Source organism: Ochotona curzoniae, unplaced genomic scaffold (assembly GCF_017591425.1).
Source record: "Ochotona curzoniae isolate NIBS_2020 unplaced genomic scaffold, NIBS_Ocur_1.0 contig_64, whole genome shotgun sequence".
Taxonomy (NCBI): domain Eukaryota; kingdom Metazoa; phylum Chordata; class Mammalia; order Lagomorpha; family Ochotonidae; genus Ochotona; species Ochotona curzoniae.
The window spans coordinates 3,752,557-3,774,278 of record NW_024466502.1 but is presented as its reverse complement, the minus strand read 5'-3'; the positions used below and the strand labels follow the sequence as shown (position 1 = coordinate 3,774,278).

Sequence of the window (21,722 nt, the reverse complement as noted above, 5' to 3'; positions counted from 1 at the left end):
AATTAATGTTTTAACACCAGCACTCTTAAGCATAAAGTAAGGATAAATGAGGCAGATTACAGCGCATAAAATCAAAGAAAGCGTCATCCCTAAGATTTCACGCCAAAACAAATTATTTAAAATTTAAATATTTTGTTCTAAAAAATAAACATACAAGTACTCTACACTGAAAATGATAATTACCTAAGCCTTTGTTGAAAGTACAAAGCTAAGTCTTCTGATGGCCCACTTTGGAAATGATCTAAGATTCTATCAATTTTTCTAAGTATTTTTCTAGTCTTTAAGCAGAACCCGTGGTGATCAAACAGGTAGTTTGGGACTCAAGCTCAGTGCAGCTGTCTTTCGGAAAGGGCATCCTGATGCCAGGACTGCTCAGTCAGCATAAAGCAGGCATTCGTAAAAAAATAGCCATGAAATACCAATATGCAATCATGCCTAATGTACACATAAATCCTATGTTAAAGTATAACTGAGAGGAAATATTGCATTCTTCTAAGACTTCTAAATTGTTGACAATCAAAAGTAAACCACCCTCTTTAAGACTCAACGTAACTTAAAAAAAATTACTTAAACATATGAATTTAAGACTTGACTTTATTCAGCAAAATCATTTATTTACACAATGGGGAATGCTGGTTTAATTTTGTCAATGAAATAAAAACAAATTGAACACAGATGTACTGAAACGTTATCTGTATTTTGTCATCAGGGTGACCGACTGTTTCCTTACCTGTATCAGGAACACCAAGAGCAACAGAATCCCAAGGACACTGGTCTAACAACACACCACACAGGTCCATCACCACCCTGGGAATTTGCCAATGCAATTACCAACTTTTTCTTTTTTTATAAATATATAAAAAAACAAAAAGTCAGCAAAACCAGCATTTTGTGATGTATGTAGTAAACAGAGTCTACCTCTGAAGTCAGTGGACCAGTGAAAACCTTATCAGACCACCCGGAGCACGCAGGCCACCTGCTCTGCCGCAGCCCACCAGGACAGAGCCGCACAGGCCAACAGTGGACGCCGTGTTAGAAGACAGCAATGATCTGATAAGGACTTGACTTCACAGAAGGAGAAGGGGGGATTGCAGAGCACAGCCCCTGGTAGAACAGCTAACTTTCCAGATTTTCCAAATAAAAAAAAAAAGAAAAAAACTGAAAAACCACTTCAACATGAAGCTACCATACAAAGTTTTTTTTCCATTTTCTTCGTAAAAAGTTCAGTCTCCAACTCAATCCTGGGTTTTTAGCGAGAACGACAGTTTCGGCCTGGACTTCCCCTTGCCCAGGATAATTTTTTGTTCTTCTTTTTGTTGACGCTGTCGTTCCTGTTCTAGTTTCATCCTTTCCTCATGGATCTTTCTTTGTTCTTCAACAATTCTCAACTGTTCTTCAGCCTGAAAATTAAAAGTATAAGTTAAAACTTTCTGTGAATTCTGTTTGTGTAGTATTTTATCTGATGATAAAATTAGTAAGAGCATGCTACATAAAGTGGTAGAGGGAAAGACTGAAGTTATATTCTGTACTTTATTTTCTTATGAAAAAACAAATGAATTACAGGAAATGAAAATGGGGATTTCTACATATTACCTTTTATTATCTGTACCTCCAGTACATTATCTACACATAAATAAACCAGGAAGATACATTGAGAAATGCTACAAGCCCAATTATTGAGAGAAAAAAGATTTTTCTGACGTTGGTGACTGCTGAATTTCACATGCACACAGCAAGCGTCAAGCAACCCACCTTTCTACCCATCCCGCCACAGCTGATTTCCCCATTTACCAAGAAAATCCAAGTCAGTTTCATGCACTCTCATCATTCTCCCACAAACACCACATCCTCTTCCTTATTTCCCAACCAGGTATCATTTCACTTCTGCCAGGGAACACTAGGCACTATTTCCACACCGCCACCCAAGGACAGCTAACACACTGCAATGTGAAAGCACGACTCAGCCAACCCCAAACACCAACAGCACCCGACTTCAGAAATCTTGTCACAAACTTTGAATTTTTATTTTCAGATATTATCAAGCTGTTTTCCCTCCAGTCTTTTCTATTTATATTCAAAGCCAAAATTTCAGTACTTCCATTTCCATTATTCGATTAAATCTTTTTTTTTCCTAGACAACCAAAAAGAAATTGAGCAACCTATCTTTATACTCAAACCTTTCTGTGCAAGCTTTTAGAAACTTCTTTCCTCCCATTTGGACCCTAATACAAAACATTTGGTTTCTCCACCCAATCACTCTTTTTTTCCAGTATTAATTACAATGCAATGTTGGGTTTGTCTTTAGAGCAAAAGATGGCAAAGGGAGTGAACTCTGGTATGCATGTAACAAATGCTCAAATTTTACCTAACAATCAGGGAGAAAAAAAATCTTTGGGGAAAAAAAAATTCAGCAGTTGAAAGCCCACCAGTCTTGTCCCACCTAAAGGACACTGCAGCTAAGGATGCAATACACATACGACTGTGGCCCTATAAACACTCTATGATGAATCCAAGTCTTATCATCAGGTGATATCACAGCCTGCACAGAACTGTACCACAGTTTATATTATGTGCCTGTGGTGATTCTAGCTTAAACAAACTACTGTGTTACCAGCCATGTGAAAGTATATCACATAAAATTATGTGTAGTGCCTATTACTTGGCATTGATAATTACTATTTATGTACCACCAAAGATTTTAGAAATATTTTAGACAAAAAATAAATCTCTTTTGTCTCAATTTTTCCCAATAATCTTTTTTAGAGTGAATTTTAAGTAAGTATAAATAACCTGAGGTAAGTCCTTCATGAACTATTCTAGAAGGAGGTGTTGTTACCATTGGAGATGGACAGGGCTGACCTGTGAGAAGGACAGAATGTGGACAGGCAAGACAAAGGCACCCATGATTCTACCTGGGTTGTTTCTGCCTGTTGTAACACCAAAGCTTAAGGAGTAAAAACCCAATTTTGCAAACTGGAAAAATCTTATGGAGTAAAGATTTAAATTATGGAACAAAGTTTGATGCATTTCATATAGTCTAAGTATGCAGTATTTATAAAGCCTACAGTAGTACACAGTGATGTTCTGGCCATCATATTCACTCATTGGCTCACTGACTGATTCACCCAGAGCAAAGCAAGGTCCATTCATGCAAGGACCCTACAGAGACACAGCATTTTAAAAATCATTGATAGCATATTTTACTGTATACATTTAGAACAGAAAACACCTACCATTGTGTCATAATGCTTATGGTATTCAAGGCAGTTAACACAATCAAACTGCCTAATGATGCAGTTCTTAGAACATAACCCTACTGGTAAGTGATTCATGACTGTATACCTTATCTGTCTGGCTTTCCTGACCTGGCTCCTTGCCCTCCAGCGGCCAGTGACTTTACTGTCCACAGAGCACAGCTCAAGATGCTACACATTAGGGCTTCTCTAAGATTCCAGGCTGGCCTGCCCTGGCTCTGCTTTCTACCGTCATCACCCCATTCCTCACTCAATCCCACCTGTTCTTTAGAAACTATCTCAAATAGGCACTTCTGATACTTTCACTGCTAACAAAAATGATGATCTGTTTTTCATCATCTTTAATGTCAATTTTATGTCAACTTATTTATATTTCTAATATTTTGAAGTGCTTGGAATATACAACTGCATCAATGCACCCTGTTTTTTTGGTCTGGGTATGGTCAATATAATCAATACCAAGACTCACTCTTCCCAAAGGTTGTCCCTCAGTTCTGTGAAAACTATTAGAACCCTGAGGAGTAAGACTAGCACAGCATCACAACCTCAGCTTTTAGGGAAAATCAAATTTAAAAGCTAACAATTTTAACTCTCTTATAATGACAAAAGTGACAAGATGAACCACTGTATAATGAGCACTTTGATACAATTAAGTATCAAGTTTTGTAATGCAATCTTATTTTCTAGAAGATGGCCCAGGTGTTTGGGCTCCTGCCTCTGCTGTGGGAGCCTGCAATGGGCTCACTGACGCTGACTTCCACCTGTGGCCATCTGGGCAGCAAACCAGCAGAGGGAAGATCCATCAACGGGGGGAGGGGTGTCTACTATGGTAGATGAGAGAATAAAAGATGTAACATATCTGTGTAAAGATGTATTTTTTAAATTCTACAAAAATAGAAACATCAACTGAATGCGATTTCTAGAATTAGAGTAGTGGGTGGTGGGTGTTGGAAAACTGAGGCTTCATTTTTTCCCAAAATATAATTATATGCTTGTATCACTTAAAAACTAAAAATAAAACTCAAAGCGACTTTTCTTTACATAAATCAAATACATTACAGTTCTACTACAATGAAATTATCACTGGCTGGGGCAGAGAAATCAACTGTTTAAAACTTTAAAAAAAAAATTGTATTAATTAAAAGGAGAGTCTGGCAGAAGCGTCTTTCATTTGCTGGTTCAGTCCCCAAATGGCCGTGGTCACTGGGCTTGTGTGGCGAAGCAACAGTCACGTGCCTGGAGCTCTGCCTGCAGCGCCCAGGGCCTTGGAGCACTCCCAGCTGCTTCAGGTACATCAGCAGGAAGCTGGACTAAAACCAGAGCAGCCAGTACTTGAACTACACTCTGGAATGGGATGCCAAGCCTGCCAGCAGCCTACATCAGTGTACATACAATGCACACTCCACCTGTCCCATTTAGATACATCCACAAACACAGACAAGCACTGAACTACTTGGCATATAGCACTGATTCACAATTCTTAATAATGCAATTATTTAAAAAAATGAACCAAGCAAATATGCTTTCCCATACAACTTTTGTTTTATTCTTATCACTTTAGAGTAAACATAAATGTACTTCCGACCTGAGACTCCTCCCCATTCCCAAAAAGGACTTTTCCAACACCAATCAGCAAGATTTGTCTCCTTCTATTTCAGCTTTCAATAATGACAAAGTGGTTTCCTGCCCTCCACCCTCTTAAGGGAGTTAGGACCCTATACTTACTTGCCAGGTTTTTCTAAGATTTATTTTTTTGTTGTTGCAATGGCAGTTATACAGAGACCTTCTGACCACTGATTCACTACCCAAGTGGCTGGAATGGCCACAGCTGAGCTGATCTGAAACCAGGAGCTTCTTCCAGGTCTCCTACATGGGTGCAGGGTTCCAAGGCTTTGAGCCATCCTCGACTGCTTTCCCAGGCCACATGGAGCTGGATGGGAAGTGGAGCAGCTGAGATATGAACCAGTGCCCATACGGGATCCTGGCCCACACACGGCGAGGATTTAGCCACTAGGTTAGTGCACTGTGCCATATGCCAGGTGCTTTCCGAAGCCCTAGCCTCCTCCTCTGCAGTAACTTTGTCCTTCCTCATGACCATTCCTTTGTTCCACTTAGGCTTGTGCTAGGGAGTAAGGGCCATAAGTACTGTGTCATGAACATTCTGCACTTAGCAGAAGTCTAAAACCTGCACAGTGAAGTCAGTACAGTGATCAGCCTTCCTAACCACTGTGCTTCAGATCCTGCTCCCCAACTGAAAGAGGTGCTGGTGGGAAGGAACACGGGAAAACAGGCCTGGGCTTCTTTACCTCTGCCTACTGCTCACCCCAAAAGGTCTACTGATTTTCTAAATACTATTTGGCTCAGCATCCAAGTTCCCATGTTGTCTACGGTCAATGTGTCCTTGGCAACCATTCCTGTAGCACCCAGGGATACTGAAATCTACTCTGTAAGGTGTGTCTGCAGAATCATGTAAAATGAAAAGGCAAACACAATTAGGAACCCTAACTACTCAGAAATGTTGGTTTCTGCATTTTACAATTTCAAAGACATCCATCCTAGTCCAGTCATTGTAATTTTAAATCTGTAACTTATCTGCTCTACCATAACTCCTGGTTATTCCAGGTAATCAGCAAGAAAATATTTTCCAAACTGGGTAAGGTTGTTGGCATCCCATACATGTGCCAGTTCAAGTTCTGGCTGTACCATGTCTGGTCCAGCTCCCTGCTAATGTACCTGGAAAAGCAGTAAAAAGTACTTAGACCCCTGCCTACAAGCGGGACACCTGACCCAGCTCCTGCCATGGTGACCATTTGGTACATGAACCAGAGCCCCAAAGATCATGCCTCTGTCTTCCAAACAAATGCTTTAGGGTGATGCAATTAAGTCTGACCATTAGTAGAGTGTATTCAACAAACAAATCTTTATGTATAAGGTTTAAAAAGCATTGAAGGATAAAACACAAGGGTACTCTCTATCCTGAGGCAGTTACTGACGGGTTACCTCCTTAAGGAATACAATATTCCAAACCCATCCTAAGGGTCAGGGAGCCTGAGCAACCCCATAACATGCCCCATGACCACGAGGTAAGTGGTCTGCAGCCACCCTGCTGGCATTCCTGCCTCTTCCCCTCCTTCTCAGATACTCTTGTTACTTTCATCACTGAAGTAATATTTAGTTTCAAGTTTAAATATAAGTGAGACATTGTTTCAAGAAGGAACTGGCAATTAAGCTTGGTACAGGATATTAGAGACAAAAAAAAAAAAATCACTACTTCTCTAGAGCCCGGGACAAACTACCCTGTACTACCACCATGAGAACTCCACCGCCTTCGGATGCACACGCCTTCTGCACAATGTTTGAAAATGCCTCAAAAAACGCACTCCATAATATGCACTCACTCTCCTCCTCCGTGGATCTTGGGCCATTCTCTCCCTTCTCGTGCTCAGTTCTTCAGGCCGGGTGCTTCTGGAATTCACTCCACAGGAATGTCTCCCTCAGCAGGTCTTCTTTGGTTCTCATGATACACTTTCCCCTTCCTCTTTTCTCAGCAAAGTTACCAACTCTCTTTAAAATTATTATCAACTCAAGCCCATTATTTAGCTTTCAATGTTTTCTTGTCTTCAGTTTATATCCTCCAAGTTAGGACGAGCAACACAGACCACAGAAAGAGATTTTAAGGTGGCTCCAAAAACCAAGACACAGGGCAATGAATGAGCTGCCTCTCATACCAACTGACACTCCCACTACCCCATCGTATCCAATACTCTGACATACCCACTACTCCATCATATCTGACATTCTCATTTGCTTTTACTTTTACTTCTTAGGATACAGTACTAGTCATCCTAAGCAGTGTGCTTGCTGCTTCAACTTACACACTACTATAAAAACCTGTTCCCTGCACCTTCCTGTTTGTGGTAACCACCAGAGAACACCACTCTGATTCTCAATCTCTTGGTTTTTTTTCCTATGACCCCAGCTGTGTTTCCACTTGAATCTGACCACCTTTCTTCATCACATCCTCAAAATACTTATCAGTACGTTTTGGCAGTGTTTCAGCTAATAAGCATCTCAAGCAATTTTGATGTTCAAACAGTACCACAAATGATGCAAACTATAGGAAGTACAACAGAACGTTGGGGAAGGTCATTTTCAGTCTACCATGTAAATTCATTTCCTCAGAACTATTTTCATTTAAAATCAACTTATAAACATGCTATTATTTTTCTCTAACTAGCAAGGTACAAAAGTAGTAATGAATGATTCACTGGGAAAGGAGAACAACAAAAGCATGGCAGCTCAATTGGCCACTCTGCCCACAAGCACCAATACCCACATGAGCACCAGTTCCTGTCCCAGCTGCTCCACTTCCCATCTGGCTCCCTGCTGATAGCTGCCTTTCTAATAAAGATGAAGCTTCTCAATAGGAAAGTAACTCTCCTTCCTCTAATATGTAATTTATTTATAATTTTATTAAAAACTGCCAGTGTGACTCTGCAGATTAACTAACCAGATCCTATTCCTTTGTGTCTCACTACTGTCCTCTACAGGAGACACAGCTGGGGCTCTTACGAACTCAATCTCCTGAAAGAACAGTTTATTTTACAGCAACATCTATCACCTTGTATTTAGTCTGCTCCGCTCTCCAAATAAAATAAGATGCATATACTCAGAGTAACACCTGGGATTTATTCAGGCCTATCACTCAAAAGGCTCCATTGTATTAATAACCTTACAAATACGCAAGGATAATTGTGTTAACAATCTGAACTCAAAAACTAGGAACCACGCAGCCAAAATGTCAAGCAACATTTAGGTCCATTTTCACCCCTCCTTACAACGCACTGGTCATACTTCACTGTCTCCTGAACAAACCGAGCATGAGAGGTACAGTGTGAGACTCAAGTCAGACTACAAAGCTGATATTCTTATCTGTTCTTACCATTCAGCTCAACTTTTTAAACCACATTACTCAGTTCTACCTTTTAATCTTAGACTGAAATTTACTCAGAAGTGTTACTTTTTTTGTTATGTATCTTACAGAGATACAGAAATACAACGCATAACTACACATAAGATTACCAATAAGAAAGCTATCATCTGTTTAGCATTATCACCTAATTATCAAATACCTAGTGACTACAGAAAAGTCTATTTGTCGTTATTGAAATTTATCTCACCATCTGGACAATCTTCATTCTAAATACACAGAAAATATTTTTGTATATAAAAGGTCTGAAAACAATGCAATCTCACGAGGTGACCTTATAAATCTTATAAGCAGAATTTTTCTATTCAAGTGAGCAATCCCTTACTTCTTTTTCCTTTTATAATTTAGGAAGCTGGAAAAGTGGGCACTTGGTGTAACACTTAAGACATCATTGCAAGGAGCACATGGGTTGAGTCCTGGGCTCTGCACCAAACTCCAGACTCTTACTGATGCGCACCCTAGGATCCAAGTGACAGCTTCAGGAGCTGGGTTCCACCACCTCGGTGAGACCTCTCGATGATTCCCAGCTTCGGGAGGCATTCAGTATATCAACCAAGAGATCTTAGGCCTCTCTCAAAAAATCAGACTGGAAGAACTGGGAAGTTGATATTCTTTAGTGGTTTTTGAAAGAGATCATCGTGCTATTTCTTCACAGCTATATTTTTAAAATCTATCACTCAAGTTTCACAGAAATTTTTTTTTGCAATGTCTTTTCTTCAATTTGCTTGCAAAATCCAAATTTCTCACCACACATAGTGACTCATTAATACATCCACCACTGCCTAGTACACTATTTCAAGAGACTCTTTCCTCTGTTCTACCACAAAACAGGTCTGTCTTTACCGTATTTCAATTTCCTAATTGTCAAGATCCACTTCAAGGAGCACCACTTAGGAAGATTCCCCAGGCCACCCATGACAATCTTGTCAATTATTTTATAGTACCCATATGACTGAGCAAATTTTGCATGTTATTAGCTAATTTTTCTTGAAGCAGCTCTTGTATTAATAAATTACAAATATATAATTTTTACATACTTTACATAATCAAATAAACTTTAGATTTCCAAATAAAGATGTTTAAGATATGTGCTCAGAATTAAGAGGAAGGAAAGGAAAAGAGTAACAAAAACCAGAGAAACCTCGATGTATACTTGGCCATGCAAAGGTCCTATCCTACCCTCCCAACACAGCAACCTCAAGCATCGACTTCTCCCAAGGTATTTTTCAACACAGTGCATAGACAACACACAGTCACAACAGTGTCACACTCAAGAGCGCCAGAACCAACTCCAATGCGCGCTCTTGTACATGCTTACTTGAAGCACAGATCACTGACAAACAACAGTCTGCGAACGGAAACAAAATAATGGGATCTTGTGTTTTCCGCATTCCCTCTCAACAATATTTGCCATTTTATTCCCACTGAGAAGGATTCCTCCAGAGGTTACATTTTTATCTTTCATGAGGCTAAACAAGCAAGGTTGTGTCAAGGATGACAAGCAGCTAAGCAGTTCCTAGCTACCTCAAAAGGGTCAAGGTCCCGGCAGTTCACAAACCAAACACATCACAACTATCCAATCTCTCCTTTCATGGTCTCAGAAGAATTCTAACGCCATCTGTTCAGTAATTTAACTTCAACGTTTTAACCACCATGTTTGTATTCTCTTCTGCAATGGCCATGCCTCCCCAAAGTCAAACTTACTACTTCCCCTGAGCTGCAATGCAACTATCTCCTCATATGGAACCACTAAAGAAGCATTATTTTAAATTGACTCAGAAACAAAAAATGCTTCATCCACTTTCATTCACACACCATTTTCAGGGTGTTTCATTGAAATCAAACTCAGATTCCATTAAGGCCTTCACAAGAACCATGACATGGTTATTCAGAGAATTTACTAGACCACACTCCCTACATTTTTAACAATGTCTCTTAGCAAGAACAGGTGCTAATAAACAGCTGCCTACTGGGTCAAGTGGGCAGTTTCAATGCTGACATTTCATTTCCTCTGGTCAAGTTTCAGTTTGTGCCCTGTCTGCTCAGCTTTCAATCCAGCGCCCTGCCAATGGCCCATGTGCTTGGCGCCTTGGCAATCATGGCAGGCCAAGGTCCTGGCTTTGGGCTCGTTCTAACTTGGATGTTGCAATCACCTGGGAGTGGGGAGGTTAATCAGCAAATTAGATATGCTAATAAAAAAGGCACAAATAAAAGCAGAGGGAAATGTAAAAAGAGTTTTCATTAATGAAAGAAAAATCCCTCAATGCTGCTGTATTGGCTTATTAGTTTTTAAATTACTCTGAATCACTTTTGACATATTTCTTTAGCTTGCAATTACTGACGTCTGTATTTACAAACCAGGAAAACAAGAAGGAAATAGCAGAATTTGTTTATTAAGTCCTAAAAGACACAAGAAAACTGTGAACAAAGTTGAGGATAAGAAAAAAATGGGATGGGGCACAGTTTAAATATTCCTTCTCTGGAATTCTTTGGAAGTATTTAAGATTTCAGAATTTTTTGAATTTTGTACTTTTGAAAAATTTTAGTAAGTTTAGCACTCCTAAAGTACTATAAAACATGATGCTTTTTGGCATACTCAAACAGGCTGCATTTGCAGTAATTTTCTAACACATGTCTTAAAAACCACTGCAACTCTCTCTAGATCAAACACATGGACAACTACTCTTAAAACCTGTAGTCTTGAGAACTCTGAAAAAAAAAATCAAGTCAAATCATACAGAGTCACTTTAGCATAAAATGTAAAAGAGATGAAAACAAAAAATATAGCTATGTCACTTTCAGGTTCATGTTCTGAGAAAACAGGTTATTCGCTTGTTGTGAGAACTCCATAAAGTGTACTGGTGTAAATCAAAAACCATGTCGCCGGCTGTTCGGACCTTCCAGGACCCCTGCCTCTGTGGTTTGCTGCTGACAGAAACCATCGCACAGAACAGGACCCCAGCTTCGGCCCATGCTTCACTCACCAGTTTGGCTTGTGCTTCTGCAATTTTTCGGTTATTCTCTTCCAGTATTCGTTCTAGCTCCTCACGTTTTGCACGTTCTTCCTCCTAAAGGGGAGGACATGTTAAGATATTAGAAAAATAAAATGTTTATTTTTGCTGATAAATATTCACTAATCTTCCTCTGAACTGTTTTCATCTGTCTTACATGGCAGCTTTATAGCTACCTTCTGTCTGACAATGATAAACTGCGCAGCCACTACAATTGGTTCTAGTACTAGATTCAAATCATCCCTCCCAAACAGCAACCGACTAAACCCTCCCTAAGGATAGTTTCCTGCCAATTATTACTAATACTTTAATATCACACAAATCAACAAGGACAACTACAAAACTGGATAGTATTTACCAAATTAAAAAATAATATACAAAATACAAATAAAGTGAATATTTGTCTCACCAATTATGTATACCTACGTATTCTTTACCTATACTCCTTTAATCAGCATTAAAAGTTGGATATTTACTGTCTTGTCCAGTGTCCTGCAGAGGGTGCTCCTCGGCTGCCATACGCGCCAGCTTCCTCTTTAAAATGATTTGTACTGTTAGCTTGGCAATACCTGCATCGGCAGCTCAACCATTTATAAAGAAACAACATACAAGGAAGGCTGAGCTGAGGAATGCAGATGTTTATGGTAAGAAGGAACAAAAAATGTAATTCATCATTCCTAAGGCAAACAATTAATAAGAAAAATACATTTACTGTTAGTGAAAAATACAAATGGTAATCCATACTTCATGGAGCTAAGGGCTTCTTCCATGGGGAAAATGGACTTAACATTCAGATGGTGACAATTTCTAAAGGCAGCTTATATTGTCAGCTACGGTCTGAACTGAAATTCAGGAATCCAGGGGATGCATGGTCAGGAAATAAAACTCTGTAATTTCTTTTTTCTTGGAGAATTTAATGATTTTATAATGCAAACTGTATGAAGATTGCTTGATGGATTGGGCAGTGTTGAGATCACAGCATACATAATCAAATGATTATAATATTTGGAAAGACTGTCACAGGGTTGTGTCCGTGTAAAAAAAAAAATTGTTAATATGAAACAAAAAGCAAATGAAGAGAAAAAAATCTTACTATGATTAATAACTCGCTACAAGACAGCACCATTACTCCAAAAAGATCTTCATTATTAAGAGCATGCATATAAAGATTTTATACATTCAATTTCACAGTCTATGAAATCCATAATAGACATGTATATCTAGTTAGCAGGACAAGGGAAAATGCATTTTAAAAGCTAAGCTTACTGGGAAGATTTAGTATGCCAACTTGTCCATTATAATGACAAGACAAAAACGACAATGAGTCATAATGAGCCAAATATTTCAGTTCAAGAAAATAAAACTACAGAATTTTGTGTATCACACACCAATGGGATCATGTTCATCACACAAGCTATACAGATGGACACTCAGGGCTGTACAGTAATCTGCCTTGAGTGTTTCAGTGACTTTCCCCAAGTTTTAGGATCCTGGAGTAATCAGTGCAAACAAGCCATAAAGCTTCAGTAGCAAATTACTGTCTCACAGAAAGACATTTTCAACTTCTGCTCCAGCTGCTGATAAAACAAATCATGTGTTTAGCTCGACTCCAGACAAGGACAACCTGTTCCTTCATATCTCTCTAGAGAAAAAAAGGAGTTGTTAGTAGATACTAAAAAAGTGGATGAATAATCTGGACATTTTTCCTAAAAAGATTCTTTGAAACACATTAGGAAATGGAGGGCCTTATGATCAGAATGCTAGAATTAGTCCACTGTGTTGAAGCAGGATTTGGGGAAGGGAATATAGGATAAAAGGAGGAAAAAAAGAAGGGTGAGAAAACCTACTTATCCAAAGCAGGTGCTGTCACTCAGTGTTAGGCCCTGCTCTTTTTAACCTGACTGAAGGCAAAACGCCTCTCACAGTCTAGGTAACAGAGTGTCAACGGAAAAGAATATACAACCACAGGTGGATGTTCAACCTTTTTCCCTTCTCCCGGTCTTCCCCAACCCTCCCCCAAAAAAGGGTAAAGTCCTGCAGCCATGGCAAAAGTTTCAAACACTTCTCAAATATGTAAGTCAGTTCCAGAAAATCAAAAAGTATCCTTGAATAAGTTTTATGAAAAAGTAAACTTTAAAGTATCAGTCAGCAGTTCTGAATAGGCTAAAAAAATCAACTTTCCAGTAATAAGTTTAGATGAGAAAGGAATTAGATAGTCTGTATTCCATCTCTTTCTGAACTGAGCAGGAGACACAACCCAACACTGAAAGTTTTGCCATGGACTGTCTCTACTTTCCAAACGACCGAGCGTTACCTCTCTGGCTTTTTGTGCTGCAAGCTCAGCTTGTCTCTGTCGCTCGAGTTCTTCGAGCAACTGCTTTTCCATGATGCGTTTGGCTTCCTCCACCCTGCGGAGAACCTCTCGCTCAATTTCATCTTTCCTCTTCTCCAGCTCTTCCTCCACTCTTTTTGCCACCAATTCTTCCACTCTTCGTGCCGTTTCTTCTTCAATGAGTTTTTCTTCTATTTCCTGCTGCCGACTAGCAAACAGAGTAGAACAATGATTTTAAAAACAGGAATTTAAGCTACTTACAAGTCTGTCAAACAAGAGCCTGATTTTACGTACTGCTAAGTTTAAAAAAAAAAGCATAAAGTTAGTATTTTCTTGTTGCTATCTAAACACACACCCTAGCGTGGACAGACAAACAACCTAATTCATTATTTAGGAAAGGGCAGCAGAGCAAATTTGAAACAGGAAAGACAGAGACAAAGACTTCCACCCACTGGTTCATTTCCCCAACGGCTGCAAAGGCAAAACTTTCCTTCTTTCCAATGAAAGTAAGTAAACCTTAAAAAAAAAATAAAAAGTCCCCATTCGTCACATTCTGTACTTGTTTTGACTGCTGAGACAGTACCTTGTGCTCGGTGAGTCCAGAGTTTTCCATGCATCTAATTTCCTAACGCCTCAACTTTCTCACAACCCCCAAAAAGTAGGCAGATCCTCAAAACCATACCTTTTCTCTTTTGAAACACATTTACAATCATTCAACTGATATGTCTTACAAAAACTATACTTGTATACAAAAAGATTTATTTTCTAAGTAAAGTTACAAAGAGAGGAGGGAAAGATTCCATTCGCTGGAATCCCAGATGGTTGCAACAATCAGAAGCCAGAGGCTTCTTCTGGGTCTCCCACAGGACAGGGGCCATATGCCACTGCTTTCCCCAGGCCGTTAACAGGGACCAGGTCAAAAGTGGAGCAGCTGGGACAGAAACTAGAGCCCATATGGGATGCACCGTGTCTGCGTGGTTTTACTTGCTAAGCCACAATACAATGCTGGTCCCTAATATTCTTTCTTTCTTTTTTTTAATTAAAAAAAAAAAAAGGAATCTATATGAAAGGCAAAGTTCACAGAAAAAGGGAAAAACACACACTCCAACCACTAGCTCATTCCACAAATTGCTGATAGGGCTGGGCCAGGCTGAAGCCAAGACACCTCAACTCGTCCTGGTCTGGGTGTGTGTGTGTGTGTTGAGGCCTGGGCACTGGAACCATCTTCTGTTGCTTTCCCAAGCAAATTGGCAGCGAGCCAGATCAGAGGCAAGCCTTGCTCCTCGGCACTGTGTGCAGTAGCTTAATGAGGACTGCCACAACACTGGCTCCAAGCCTTCAGTTTCTGAGGAACCTTTAAGTATGCCAAATCACTGCAACTCAGCTGTTTGTCGGGGTGATGGCATTCCAACCCCAGGGCTCTCACCCTCAATTCCAGATTACTTATTCACAGGATTAATCTGTATGCGGATTCTTCATCCTTCACATTTACCTGTTAAGAAACATTCTCTTGGGGTCCTAGATTATTTTTCACTTTCATTCTGATAACACAATTATTTGTTTCTTAAATGTCTCCCTGCCTTCCCCCCAAAAAACAAAAATAATGATTTTGTAAAAAGCCACCAATAAAACTTAGTAGTTGGCTGCTTCCCCCCCTTTTCAAAAACTTCTAATCACATTAGTATAAGCCTTTTTCTATAACAACTCTATAATAAAATTTTTAAAAAACAGGAGCATCCAAAGGAAAGCATTAACTTCAATGGAATCACACATTCCAATATAAAATGTTTTTGCACTAGTTCATCCAAAAAGAGGCAACGAAGATGAAGCAAGTAAGGATGACACAACTACTTGAATTGGACGGGCACAGAAACATTCTACCTCCGAACACGTTTCCATGGTTAAGAAACTGTGATTCCCCCTGTGTGAATCACTAGACTTTTTAAGCCCAACTCTTCAAAGTGCAACCAAAGCACTGATTATTGCCAAATAATAAGGTAAAGCAGACCCAATTACAGCTCCCCTCAGGAAGAGGAAGAACTGGCTTCTCTAGTGGCTTATCCTAGAGAAGTTTCCAACATAGGAGTTTGGTGAACTGCAAACCTGGCATATATTCAGGGCTTTCAGCAGGCGTTTGTACCATCCCATCCTTAAGCAATAGCACAATAACCAACAGGGTAGATATTTCCACAGATTTGGTTACTAAGGGAAAACATGTCAAATAAACTTATTAATTAAATTACAGCAAAAGCTACACGAGCCTGGTGTCAGCCGCCTGTGTATCTACCACCACCATCAGCACCACGGCACAGGACTAAGGATCAGTGAATCACCCAGGCAGGCTTCTGCTCTGCTGCCAAAGAGCTTAACCCTCTCTTGGCCGGTGGGTTTTCTAATACAAAAAACGTGAAGTTCTGCACTCCACGCTAACAGTGGAGGATGACAAATGGCCCAGGACAGTCTCTCCTAGCCTGCTTTTCTCCTTTAGTTCCCTCCATGACTGCAACTGAACTTTGTCCTATGGGGCAAAGAGGCCAAGGCTCAAGCACCCTAGCAGAACTGTTTCCTACAAGCATTAACAAGGTCAGCTGGGAAAGGCTATTACATTGCTTCCTCGGTAATTAGAGGAAAATGCTCAGTGATGCTTCAGTCAATACATGAACGTAACACGTGAAAAAGCATGTCCGAAGACGGTTAACAGAGTTGTTAAAGGAGGTAGGAGAAACCTTCAACGACCCAGATGAAGGAATGAGAACTGTAGAGTACTGAATCTTGTAAGTTATATTAACTGGACACCCATTATATGCCAAGCATTATCTAGGTACCTTGTATATATCACCTCCTCCATTCTTCACAGTAAGCCAGACATACATGTCCGTTTAAAAGAGGGACACACACTTAGGGGTCAATTTCTTCAAATTAAAGCCTCAAAATTTTAAGTACGGTGGTTAAATGCTTTGATTCAAATGATGCTGGAGGTCGTGGTGGTGTAGCCTAATGGCTAAAGTGCTCGCCTTGCATGCTCCAGGATCCCATACAGGTGCTGGTTCATGTCCCAGTTGCTCCACTTCCCATCCAGCTCTCTTGCTTGTGGCCTGGGAAAGCAGTAAAGGATGACCCAAAGCCTTGGGACCCTAAACCCACGTGGAGACCCAGAAGAGGCTCTTAGCTTCAGATCAGCTTAGCTCCAGCCATTACGGCCACTTGGGGAGTGAACCAGCAGATCAAAGATCTTTCTCTCTCCTTCTCTCTGTAATTCTAACTTTCCAAGAAAAAATGAATAAATCTTAAAAAAAGAAAGAAAAGAAAAGAAAAGAAAATGATGCTTAGGGCACTGACTTCAACAGAGTGCCTAGGTCTGAGTTGTGGCTCAGCTCTCAGCTAACTGCACACTGTGCGTGGCAGGGATGTCTCAGAAGTGGGAACCCTGCCTCTACCCATGCGGGAGAACTGAGCTAGCTTTGGCCTGGCCCAGTCCCAGCTGTCACAGGCATACAGGAGTGAACCAGCAGTTGAGAGGTATCTGATCTTTCAAACAAAATAAAATTAAAAAGCAAACGCAACAACCACCAAATCATGAGTGATAAAGCTTTCCAACTGGATCACAGACTTCGTAGCCAGTTAAAACTCAATTGATTATTCTTATTTTACTGACATTTCCAAAGTACACTTGACCCTATAGGAGTACAGAACTCTTCCTGCCAACAGCTATCTGGGCACTTATAATAACTGGGCCATATAAAATGAACAACTTTGAAAACTTTCACAAGTGGAATTTCCCCATTCCTGTCCTAGCATCTCCAACACTTCAATCTTGGTCTTTTCTTTATCTGCTCAAACGCAAACAATCAATAATTCAGTAAGGTGGCTCACTTCCTTGAACTCAGTGCTGCTCTCTCTCCACGCTTTCTCAGAGTTGCTCCATCTGGTCTCCAGGTTTTACTAACAGAAGGCTCTCTAACCTAGATTGCAGTCCTCAATTATGGACACTGGACAAACTTAGCATAATCAATATCAGAAATCCACAGTACACAGGCAATAAATGGAAACTCTGGGGATTTTCCCTTACCCTTATCCACAAATCAAGTTTCCAACATTTTAACTAACAATAGATACTATTTGGTACTCCCCTTGCCACCCTGGTGTAAAGCCACTCTAAACATTAAAGAACTAGTTTCTATTGTTACAAAACTGCCACTGAATTGCCTACACTGTATCATGACCCATTTAAGCATCTGGACGATGGGCAAAGTCCTTGGGTCTCTGGTATTTTGTGCCAGCCCTAGCCGCAGCTCTGGCTTTGGCCTGATCTAGACCTGGAGTGAACCTGCAGATCTAAGAGCCTCCCCCAAATAAGAAAAAACTCCTTGAGGGAGATGAGCATCTTCATTACTAACAGACGCTTGCACAGTGCCCTGCCAGTCAAATCTGATAAAATTCAAAATTAAAATTAGCTAAATGAATACACTTATCATCACGGACTCAGATCACTACTCCCCTACCCCACCATTCCTAAGGGTCCAAACACCCATGCTTTTCCTTTGCATTTTCTTCCAAGGTTTCAGGTGATACAGGAAGCAATGACAACCGCACCACAAGGCTGCAAACCCTTTCCAATCCCTCCCACATGCTAACCGTAGTCTGCTTATTCCCTTAACCAAGGACATTTTGATCTATTTTCCTTCATTTGATCTCTGGATTTCTTCTCCACTATTTATGTATAGCCTGACAAATGCTTCTAATTATTCTTAGCATCTCATCTACCTGTTTCAGCTTCCGAGAAAAGGTAAGTTGTTTTTCTCTGGAAGTTTCCTATGATGTCACCTGGAAAAATGAACTCAGTGATGCCTCAGGTAATATGCTCATTTTCAGCACCTCTACAGCCAACTGCCTTGTTGCAAAGCGAAAAGCTGGGCTCAACACAAAGTATACTGTGAAACAACTACTTAAACCATTTGTACCTGCACCACTAAGTTCCAGTGAGGAAAACATCCCCCAAAAAAGCAAAACAAGGAAACTACAGGTTCTGCTTACCCAATATATCCTGTCCTACTAACTTTGTTTCTGTAGGGGCATCAGTCTTGAGTCCCCACTGCTCCACTTCAACTCAGCTCCCTGCAAGCGGCAGGAAAGCAGTGGAGACTGGGTCAAATCTTTAGCCCTCTGCACCCACAAGAGACCTGGAATCTGCACCTGGCTCCAGAGGCGGCACAGACCCAACTCTGGCCCAGCCCTTTGTGGACATTCAGGAAGGGAATCAGCAGATGGAGGATCTTTCACTCTGCCTTTCAAATAAATAAATCTTTTTTAAAAAAGAAGCAAAGTGTACTGAGGAATGTATATAACCCCAATCTAACTGCAGAAAAATCACCAAGACATCCAGACAATTTGGTTCACCTAACTTTAGGAACATAAAAGCATTTTCTAAACACTCAGCAGAATAATAAACAAGGATGGCTGTGGTTAAACAGCACATCTAAGGACACCATGCTGACTGTAAAGTAAGAAAAAAAAAAAACAACAAAATCTTACACAAACAAAAGTTGGTTTAGTTTGAGATTATCCACATCTCTAAGCTAAAGACGATTTTGCAGAAACTAGTGATTTATTAAATGGGCAACGCAAAAATGGAAGAACATACTCCAGTGTCTTAAAAAATGTACTACAGGACAAGCGAGGGCTGTCCAGGCTTATCCAAAGAATCAACACCTAAAGCAACACGAAGGGGAGCGGCAGCAGAACTCAGGTATCTGTCCACTTCTTTTCCTAGGAGTGCGAGGCTGCGGGGCCAGCCACTCACCCAAGCCAAGTCACTTCCCCACGGCCCACCTGCCGCCACGCAGGGGCCGCGGCTTCCGGCAGCCACCCGCTTCCGGCTCCGCCCCCACTTCCGGCTCTCTCCACTCGCGCCAAAATCGCCTCAGTCCCCGCGGCCCTTCCTGCCCGCTCAGCCCCCCACGCCTGGGGTACCCCCTCAGTCCCTCACTCCCTGCGTACCCCTACCCGCTCACCACCACACTCCCGGGGTAGCCTCTTAGCAACTCACCTCTCGGGTAGCCCTCAGCACCCCACTCACTCCCGGGCACCCCTCACCCCTGGGTGCCCCTCACCCCCGGACACCCCTTACCCCCTCACCCCTCGAGTAAGCCCTAGTTGCCCCTCAGCCCTGGGTGCCCCTCACCCCTGGGTACCCCTTATCCCCGAGTAAGCCCTGGGTGCCCCTCAGCCCTGGGTACCCCTTATCCCCTTGAGTAAGCCCTGGTTACCCCTCACCCCTGGGTGCCCCTCACCCCTGGGTACCCCTTACCCCCCTGAGTAAGCCCTGGTTAACCCTCACCCCTGGGTGCCCCTCAGCCCACCCCTGGGCGCTCACATTTTCCGCTGCCGCTCGAACTCGGCCTTCTTCTCCTCCTCCTCCCGCTTCTGCTTCTCGTCCAGGCTGCTGCGCTTGCTCACCGTGCGCCCGAAGATGTCGATGCGGTCCGGCGGGGACGAGGCGCGCTCCCGGTCCCGCTCGCGCCGGGACGCGGCCGCGTTGGTGGAGCGCGAGCGCGAGCGCGACTCCCGCCGCCGGGTCCGTTTGCTCTCCCGGGACTTGGAGCGCTTCCGCACGCGCTCCTTATCCCGCGAGCGCGAGCGCGAGCGGCTGCGCTTCTTGTTGTGCTTGCTGCTCTTGGTGTGCTTGGAGCGGGACGAGCTCCGGCTGCGGGACCGGCCCATCCTTCCGGCCGGGGAGCCGACCGCCTAACCGCCGGCCGCGCTCGCTCCGCCTCGGCCCTCGGACGCTGGCTGCCCGCTCCCGACGAGGCCGCAGGGACCGCCGCTGCCGGCCGGCCGCCTCTCCGCCGCCGCTCGAGCTCTCCGGCCGCCCCGACGGCTGCTCGGCGCCAAGGCCGCCAGGCGAGCAGGCCCTAAGATGGCAGCTCCGGCTGCACCGGCCGCCCTTCCCACAGTGCCCTGCGCGGAGCGTGCCGAGGGAGAGCCCGCCCCCCGACGACGGCGGCCGAAGGTAGGCGGGCGCTCCCGAGCGCGCTCGGCCCTTTCCGCCGCTGGGGCGGGAGTCGGCGCGCAGGCGCCTGGGCTCCGAGCTCGTTGGTTTCGTGGTGCCTGCCGCACGTGTTGAGAAGGACCGAGCGGGACCTGAGACCCGCGTCGGCAGGGGTTGCTGCGGTGCGTTGTTTTCTAGAAGCTGGTTTTGGCAGGCTGCCGTCAGTTTTATTAGGATGACCCGGGCGAATCCCTTGCTTGTTGGAGCTGGTTCCTCATTTGTGGCGTGAGAGATGAAAGGTGCAGCCCTCACGGGTTCACGTAGGCTAATACTGACTGTGGGGCTGTATTAACTGTATGTATAACTGTAGGGCTTTCTTAACGCCTTATGCCCCAGTACCCAAGTCTGGGGGTCATCCTGCGTGAAGGAGGGCACCTAGGCCCCATGCAGAGGTGGGGTTCCCAGGCCAAACACCTGGAGTCAGGGCGAAGGTGACATGGCGTAAGCCTCGTGAAACCCTAGCTGGGAAGAAGCCGAGTTCTCACCCCATACAAGGGACTGTCACTGTCCTGTCCCAAAAAATGATGTGGGGAGTGGACCTCTGGGCTGTGTTTATTCCAAGTTCTTATCTCTGGATCAGTAAAGAATTCGAAATAGAGGCACAGATAAAGTGCAAGAACTGGAGCAGGCTTCTTTTTTTTTTATTTTTAAAATGTCTGTATTATTACTATTTTATGACATAATTCCATAGGCTCCTGGGATTCCTCATCCCCTCTCCAATCCCTCCCCACCGAGTTCCCCTATATCATTGCTAAAGTATACTTCTTCATACACAGTCATATCACTGCAGGCATAGACAATGCGGAGTCCAGCATCCTTTTGTCAAGATACAGTAAACAGTTTCATTGTAAGTCCATCTTTGTCTGGAAGTAGAGATGCATACTAAATAAATCTTTTTTTAAAAAAGATCATTACCCACTCAGTGACTACTAGCCACTCATCCTCTGCTTCATCAGTGGTGTCATCCTACTGTATTCTCCTGGTAGAAGGAATGAGCAAGATCTTGGACCTTCTTTAAAATGGCACTGCTATGGAGGCTGGCATCACGGGCTTCCCATATGGGCACTGTTTGGAGTCTTGTCTGTTC

General features: G+C 42.6%; 1 protein-coding gene across 1 annotated transcript; it reads right to left on the bottom strand.

Annotated features, from left to right (window-relative positions):
• Positions 1–576: 576 nt before the first annotated feature.
• On the bottom strand, positions 577–20,524 carry ARGLU1 (arginine and glutamate rich 1). The gene is made up of 4 exons (XM_040991148.1): positions 19,961–20,524; positions 13,570–13,795; positions 11,229–11,312; positions 577–1,400 (listed from the first exon to the last, which is right to left on the bottom strand). The coding sequence occupies exons 1-4, from the start codon at positions 20,305–20,307 to the stop codon at positions 1,236–1,238; spliced, it is 822 nt and encodes a 273-aa protein (XP_040847082.1). The 5' UTR covers positions 20,308–20,524; the 3' UTR covers positions 577–1,235.
• Positions 20,525–21,722: the final 1,198 nt, after the last annotated feature.